General features: G+C 33.7%; 1 protein-coding gene across 1 annotated transcript; it reads right to left on the minus strand.

Moving 5' to 3' along the window:
• Positions 1–6,564: 6,564 nt before the first annotated feature.
• Positions 6,565–7,249, minus strand: LOC113381443. Its single transcript, XM_026620350.1, has 2 exons — positions 7,197–7,249; positions 6,565–7,132 (listed from the first exon to the last, which is right to left on the minus strand). The coding sequence occupies exons 1-2, from the start codon at positions 7,247–7,249 to the stop codon at positions 6,565–6,567; spliced, it is 621 nt and encodes a 206-aa protein (XP_026476135.1).
• Between the last annotated feature and the right edge of the window lie 1,109 nt (positions 7,250–8,358).

Below are 8,358 nucleotides of genomic sequence, written 5' to 3' on the forward strand. Positions count from 1 at the left end.
TTGACGGAAAACGTGGCGGTATCTTCGAGTGGATCCAAAATACTCGTACTGGAGAGATCACTGTTACTCGGATGGTGCTTCACGTTCCTGGTGAAATCCTCAAAATAGTAGGCTGGTCGCTTCCGGCGTCGCTATCGTATCAGTATTGGATTACGGCGGTGGTTCGAATCAGTATTGGATTCGAGCAAATGCAGCAAAAGCGTCCATTAATTTCACCGTAAATTACACGCGTTTACAACAACGATAACTTTGTTAATGCTTAATTCACTGCACACAACAATTTTAATATTATTAGGTGTATTTGTAAGAAAAGTTTTGAATACTTTTACAGTTTCACTTTCACAATCACTTTCAATTTAAACTCAGTTATTTAAATACATTTATTAGTCAGTACTAAAAAGCTTTTGTCTTGATAACTGGTCTGTCCAAAGCTTGAATGCGTGGCTCAAAACGTTGATTAAAGTCAACTTTAAAAATTTGGGTCGAAGATGACCAAATGGAGCGATTTACATGACGTCGTTGTTGATGCTTCGATAGTGGACTGTAATTTTTATTAATCGACGAAATGCGAAATCTCGACGATGATTGTGTTAGAAAATGAAACTTCTCTTAGATTCACATTAAATTTATTCTATATACTATTTTACAAAACACCTCCTTATTCTTTGCCTGTTTATGCTAGACTCACTATTCATTTGGATTTTAGGCCCGACATTTTATTGACATATTTTATAACCTAATTGTATGAACCGTCGAACCTGGGCAGGATCGTCCCTGTTTACAGGATTAACAAACTTTTTCCTGACCCTTATATGTAATAATATTTTACAATGTTACAGCGACGGTCACACCAGATGTTCTGGTTTAAAAATTATCCAGGTGCTATTGCCATATATTTCATCAAACTCTTCTGCATACTGGAAATTGAAATTTCCTTGTCCTATTAGACATATTTGTTAATATTTATAAATTATTTTATATATTTACATCATTATTCGTATCAGTAGCTTGACTGTCAACATATTTTTTATAATTTCGTTGAAGTATTCTCCAACGATTTTCAATATTGCCTTCAGTAAATGTAATGCCAAATTTAATATTCATGTCATTTTTTATGACAATCCACATAGCCTTCACTGTTCTCATTTCTAATGAACCAACATTTGGCTTATATTTTTTAAAACATTCTATTAAAAATGCTGTTCTCTCAACAGTCCAAACACCATCTATCTTGAACTCCTACTGCTTCCATTAGGTAATATCAAAAATTCTTCTAGTTCTATAAAATAATATATACTTAGCAAAATGAGAAATTAATAAGCAGTAACAATTTATTATTATAATAATTATTATATATATATATATATATATATATATATATGGTATACGGTAAATGTGCATATTTCGGCGAATGCGCACATTTACCGGCTCATTTGGCGAATGTGAGTTCAACTAGCGCGCGTGCGCACGTGCGGGTGAAATACTAATTCATATATTTATATTTATATTTATATTTATATTAATTATTTTAGTCATATGCATATTAATACCCATTATTTATTACTATTGACCAATTAATCATTTATTTATTAACTATTAACTATGAACTATTAACTATTTAATTAATAACTATTAACTATTTAACCATTAACTATTACCTATTTAACTATTCTTAATTCACTATTTACTAATAATGATTCCCTATTTGCTAAAATCTATTCACTATTTACTATTAACTATTCAGTTATCACTATTCACGATTCACTACTTTACTATTCAACTACTATTATATATCTTGATCAAAATGAACATATCTTCAACAGAATGTTATTAATCATTTATCACCATAACATCATTTTGGTACAAAATTTGTAACATGCTTGACGTATTTCGCGCATAGTCTTTATTGCGCATGCGTCAAATACGCGAGATGTTCATAAGACCGATCCAAGTACGCACGTACACCATTGTTTTAATTTGATTGTTTGAGAACACGCCACATTCACCTAGCGTTTTGGGGAATGTGCACATTTACCGGTGAATGTGCACATTCACCGAGAGTGCACATTTACCGTAACATATATATTGTTAAGAACTATTATGTATTCATTATAATATTTTATGTTTAACACATTTTCATTAAAATATGTTGGTAATTTAATCTTGTATGTTGGTACCATTTATATAAAACTTTTATAAATCGACCCATATCCCACAATAAGGGCCGAATCAGGTAAAAAATTAATATCTCTTCATTTGGTGGCAGCTAATTGCGATACCTACTCCGAAATCTATAATAAAATAATAAAAAAATGTTTGTGTGAAAACAAACTTAAACTAGTGAATTCAAATTAAGTGTTAATATATAAAATAAGTGTTATATTACAAAATTGTAGTGATAAAATTGCGCGTTCCTAAATAATAAACGAGATAATAATTAATTATTCTACAAATATCAGTCAATAACTAATAACTGTAATAAATAAAAACCAAAACTATGATAAAATAGTACTCCAGTATAAAATACAACAATAATAAAACAAATCATCGAATAAAACTAAAATAATGTGTTAAAACCGAGTAATTAAGTGCATTACAGAACTTTTATCAATATTATCTATAAGAAATTAAACCAAAACTTTAAAAGTGATTCATCCACACTATTTTGAGACGCGGAACGAGCAGTGGCAATTTTCCAAGAAGGCGATTCTATTGTGTATATTCGAGCCTAGCGGATAACCTGGACAAGGATCTATACCTAAGCAAGGGCAAGGGACCATTCAATCACAAGATGAAGAATACAATCGGTAATAGTAATGAAAATAAATAAGATTTAAATCTAGCTCTAGCTATTATTCCGAATTTTGATGAAAATGAAACCAATGTCCGTGCATTTATTGATGCATGTGACTCGTTACATGTAAATTTGTTACCGGAGGAAGCACATAAATTATTTTTAATGGTAAAAAGAAAGTTACCAAGTAAAGTATTAGTTAAAGTTATTCGTAATAAAATTGCAAATTATTCAGTTTTAAAAACACATTTATGTAAAGAATATTATGACCAAACTTCTGTTTCCACTTTATATTCCAAACTATCTTAAACAATTTTCAAATGAATCTGTTAAATCTTTTGGCGATAGAATTTTAGATATAGTTGATAAAATGTTTAAAAAAGACTGCGATTCTCAAGGGCAAGAAATATCGGAAAGATTACGAATTGTATATATGGAGACGGCTCTTAGAAGTTTTGTCGATCGTATCAAAATTCCATTAACAAATTTAATTAAATCATATAGATTCAATGACTTAAATCAGTGGTTCCCAACCTTTTCAGTGTCACTACCCCTAAACAAGTATGAGAGTGGAGTTTACCCCTAGCCAATTTAAAATAAATAAAACCACACAAAATCGATGAAAATATGTTTATTATCTAACTCTTAACTAATTCTAAGAAATTGCATGTTTAGGTAACTAGTAATATAAAGTTATATGTAAATGAGTACTAGTGCGAAGGTTGAAATTGCTTTGCATTCACAAGTTTCACAATATTAGGTTCAGTTTCACTCAACGAGCATCTCATATCATGCTCAATGTTCATACGATTTCTGGCTTTTGTTTTTAATGTAAGAAGAGTTGAGACACCAGTTTCATATCTGTAAGTTGTAGCAAATGGAATCAAGATCTTTAAAGCTCTGTCAGCTATGATGGGATATTCTGCAGCTGCTTTTCGCCAAAATGTGCAGAGTTTATCATTTTGAAAATCAACTTTCAATAAGTTATTTTCACGCAGCCCGAGACACTAGCTGACACATCTTCGTCCTTGAATATATCGACGCAAGTAGAAAATGGTCTTAAAATCCAGGAGTAGCACTCACGAATGTCCATGTCGGGAAAATATTGCTGCAGTGAGTCTATCACGGCAGTTAAGTGTTACACCACAGAATTTTCAAATGTGATTTTGTCTCGTTTATTATTTAGTAATTGTTCACTTAGTTGTGTAAACATTGACACATCACCAGCTTGAACTCTGCGTTTGGTAAAATTTCCAATTTGCGTAAAAAACTTGCAATTTTATCCTGCATCATCAAAATATTTGTTTTATTTCCTTGCATGAAATATCAATTATTAATTTCAGTGAAAAAATCAGCAAGGTACGTCATTTTTAGAACAAATATATGGTCTTTTAATTTTGTCATAATATTCTTTTTCTTTTTGAGCCCACTGCATTGCAAACAATAGGACTTTCCTTTATTTCAACAATAACGGTTGTAGAATATCGGCACTCATTTCACATATGCGAATTTGAATGGTATTGTTTGATAGTAGTATTTGGTTAATCTTAGCTATATGTTGCTCACCTATAACAAGTGTTACCGCATCTAATATGCAAGGTTTGATGAGGTCCTCTCCTATAGTGTGTGTTTTTTTTTTATTACGTGCGATACGATAAGCAATTTTGTATGAAGCTTGAAGGCACGATTCATTTGCTTTCTGTATGTTGCCTGTAGAATCCATGCGCGAAAACTTCAGAATCTTCTCCTTTTTCTTAAAAAAATCTATATTTTTATCTGCAAACTGCTTGTGAACTTTAGCAAAATGTTCTTTTAATTTGTTCGGTTTCTTGCTTTCCGAATTAAGCACTTTATTACATAAAACACACTGAGGCTTTTCTATATTTTTGTCTGTGATGCTTGTGAAACCCCATTGTAGAAATGCTTCTTTATAAGTCGCTTTTTGCCAGATGGAATAAAAGCCATGTCAAAAACACCTGTAGGTACCTAAAACAAAAGTTAACTAATACATACCTACAAAAATAAGTCACTCGTGACAATATAAACGTGATTTAAGTCTTAAATGATGCTACCAATTTTGCAGTGACTGAAGATGTAACTTCATCACATATTAACGTAAATTGAGAATTATGTAAAAAAAATAGAGCACACCGCTAATAATTGTTTTTTTAGAACAAAATATAATCCAAATAATTTTTCTAAGACGTGTAGTTATTGTAAGAAAATAGGTCATACATTAATGAATGTAGGCATGCCAATCGTAAAAGTTTCATTCAAACATCGCATAGATTAATAAAATTATTAAAATTAATAACATTAACAATATTAGCCCGCCCGTAAGAGGCGGGTTACATTAATTTATGAAACTGAAGGGAATGATTTCTTAGACTTATTTCAAGTCATTTTGCAGACACATAAAAAGCTATCGACGCGGATGTAGACGGTCCAGACACATAAATTAAGCTCAAAAATTAAAATATCTTATATTACTAATGCGTTTGTACTTGAAAGTGTGAAAGACATGCAGACGACGGTCCGCGTGGCCTGGCGACGGTCCATCGTATCGGAATACGACGATGCGACACCATTACAAAAAAAACAGTTCAGGTTACCTCCATTGGGAATCCTTAATAGCTATTATAGCTACCTAGCTAAACTAACTGGGATGGATCATTCGTTTTATTAACGTTTGACCGGAGCTAGTCGCAAAATATTGCGCAGTGTGCAAAAGCAGCGTGCCCATTCACCGGTGAATGTGCACTAGAGATGGGTAACTCACTCCGGAGTTATCACTCCGATACAACTACTCCCTCGGAGTGAATCCGAGTGGAGTTATATCACCGGATTTGTCATATCCGACTTTCCCAAACTGGTACTAAATCTGTTACCGCGTTTTTGATTTTACACAATTATATAATTGTGTAAAAGTAATATTATGCTAATGGAACTACCCAGGTCCATTTACGGTTTGGTTTTTTCTTAAAGCAGGTATTTACTATTGTTAGCTTGTGTATGAGTGCAAAGTCAACAAGTTGCTGTCCCCTGTTATTCCTTGTGCCAAAGCCATGTTCTTTCACGACTAATTCCTGGTATTTTTTGATGTGCCCACCTTCGCGTTGAAGTCACCCATAAGTATGACGTGTTTGTGCGCCGTTTTAATGCTTCCTCAATTGACTCATATAATTCGTCGATATCCGTTTCTTCTGCATCTGACGTAGGAAAGTAGACTTGAAGAATGGATATCGTATGACCTCCTATGTCTATATTGAGTATGGCTAAACGCTCCGATATACCAATAAAGCTTTCTATGTTATTTTTTTATCTCCTTGTTTATTATGAAACCTACTCCGTATTGACCTGCTGTCTGTCCTCTGAAATTCCCATTATATCGTAGTTTATAGCGCTTAAACAATTTTCTAATTCTAATTGTCGTTCGTAAGTTGATAGAGTCTTGACATTGAATGTAAGTATTTTAAGTAAGCAATTTTTATTGTTGCTTTTGTTGCTTGGTGTTATAGTTTTCTTTGGAGGGTTGTAGTCATAATCCTCCACGGTGACCAACCGGGTTGGAGGATATTGTTATGTTATGTTTCGTTGAATAGTAGTTTGTTGGGTTTATATGGAGAGGAGCAGCTGTTTGCTACGCATTGCTTTTTGTAGTTTCTTGTCCCTGTGCTGTATTTTTTGTAAGGAAATTTAGCATGCTCGGTTTGTTTACTCCTTCGGTAATGCTGTTAGATCTTCTCAGTGATATTTCTTGATGTTGTGGCTTATTTTTTTTTGTTTGTCTGTGTAATTCTTCCTTTCGACATTTCTTCTGTGAGTTTTGATGGCGATGCAGAAAACTTTCTTTTGGATGTTTGTTTAGGTATGACTAGTTTGTCATATTTAAGGAAAGCCATGTTGCCATTTTCTCTCTCTATTTTCAGCTGTTCTTGTAATTGTCTTCTTTTTTCTAGGATCTGTTTTGGGTAATCTTCCTTCATATAGTAGCACGTGTCGCGCAGTGCTTTTTTCTGTTTCAATATATTTATCTTAGTGCTGAGATTTGAGAAGGATATCAGAGTGGGTCGTGGTTTATCGCCCTTTTTTCCTAGCCTTCTAACTACTTGTAGATCGGCATCTGTTAATTTGATTGAAAAGTGTAGGTCTAACCAATTGAGCATATGTTTTTGTAAGGTTTCGTATGAAGATTCCAGTTCTTCGATACCGAAAATAACTATGTTTCTTTGTCTCGCCTGTTTTTCTAGGAAGTAGATTCTCTTCTCTTGGTTGTCTACTATCTCCTTGAGTTTCACATATTTCTCTTCCAAAGCAAGAAGTTTTTCCTCTAATATCCTGTTGATGTTTTGTGTGAACCTGTTCTGTGACCTTTAATACACTGTTACGAATCTCTTTTTACTGGTCGTCAAGTTCCAGCTGAATTTTTTTAAGAGCTTTCATAATTTCATCCATGATTATTTTGGAATTAATTTTATAGTTTATTTTTGTAAGTTACACCCTCTAGTGGCGGCGATGCTCTGTCACCGATACGCGCGCTTCCTAACAGAATGGATAGTGATGATTGTTTATTTCGAAAAGATGGCGTTATTTATGTAAAAATATCGCAAGATGGCTTGATAGGTTATAAAAGGTGTTTATACTTGGGCTACTCGCTCACTACTGACAGTTTATTGTCTAAGATGGCCGCGCACACGCCGTGTTTACACAAAACCGCAGCAATTTCGCTTTGACTCGCACGATGGTGTTTGTACTTGGGCTGCTCGCTCACTACTGACAGTTTATTGTCTAAAATGGCCGCGCACACGCCATCCGTAAATGGACAACCAAACCGTAAATGGACCTGGAAGTTGCCGAATGGACATAAAAACGAGATTGATTACATTCTCACAAACCAAATTCGATCATTTACAAAATTCGAGGTCTTAAACCTGAACTACCCATCTGACCATCGCGCCATCAGAGGTGCAGTAAAAAATATCTAAACATAAACCAAGCAGAGCGCGTTTCACCAATAAACCAGTTTGTCAATTCAATAGTGCAAAGGAAATAGAAATCTATAAGAACCATCTTAAATCTACATTACCTGTGCTAGCAAATCAACAAGCAAGGGATATGATACAAAACTATTACGATACCATTAGTAACGCTATTTTAGAAAGCCAACAACTTGCACATACCAAGAACGTTGTGAGATGCACAGATAAAAGATGGTCAAAGAGAGTAACATCGTGGAATGGTCCAGCGGGTAAGCGAAATCGTGGAAGACCACTAACCAGATGGGAAGACGACCTGAGACGAACAGCTGGCACGATCTGGAGAGATATTGCACAAGATAGAGAAGCATGAACATCTTTGGAGGAGGCCTATACCCAACCCGGGGTTCTTGCCGAATAATATTACATATTACTATAATGTTCATATTAATATTACATATTACTATAATGTTCTGTATATACACGCTTATGTTAGGTTAGCAATAATCATGATATAAAAATTTGTAAATAGGCAAGAAATAAAAGGCTTATTTATTTATTTAATGGAACTACCCGATATAATATTAA

Source organism: Ctenocephalides felis, unplaced genomic scaffold (genome assembly GCF_003426905.1).
Source record: "Ctenocephalides felis isolate EL2017-DRISC unplaced genomic scaffold, ASM342690v1 CF-g0.4_SCAFFOLD_02901, whole genome shotgun sequence".
Taxonomy (NCBI): Eukaryota; Metazoa; Arthropoda; class Insecta; order Siphonaptera; family Pulicidae; genus Ctenocephalides; species Ctenocephalides felis.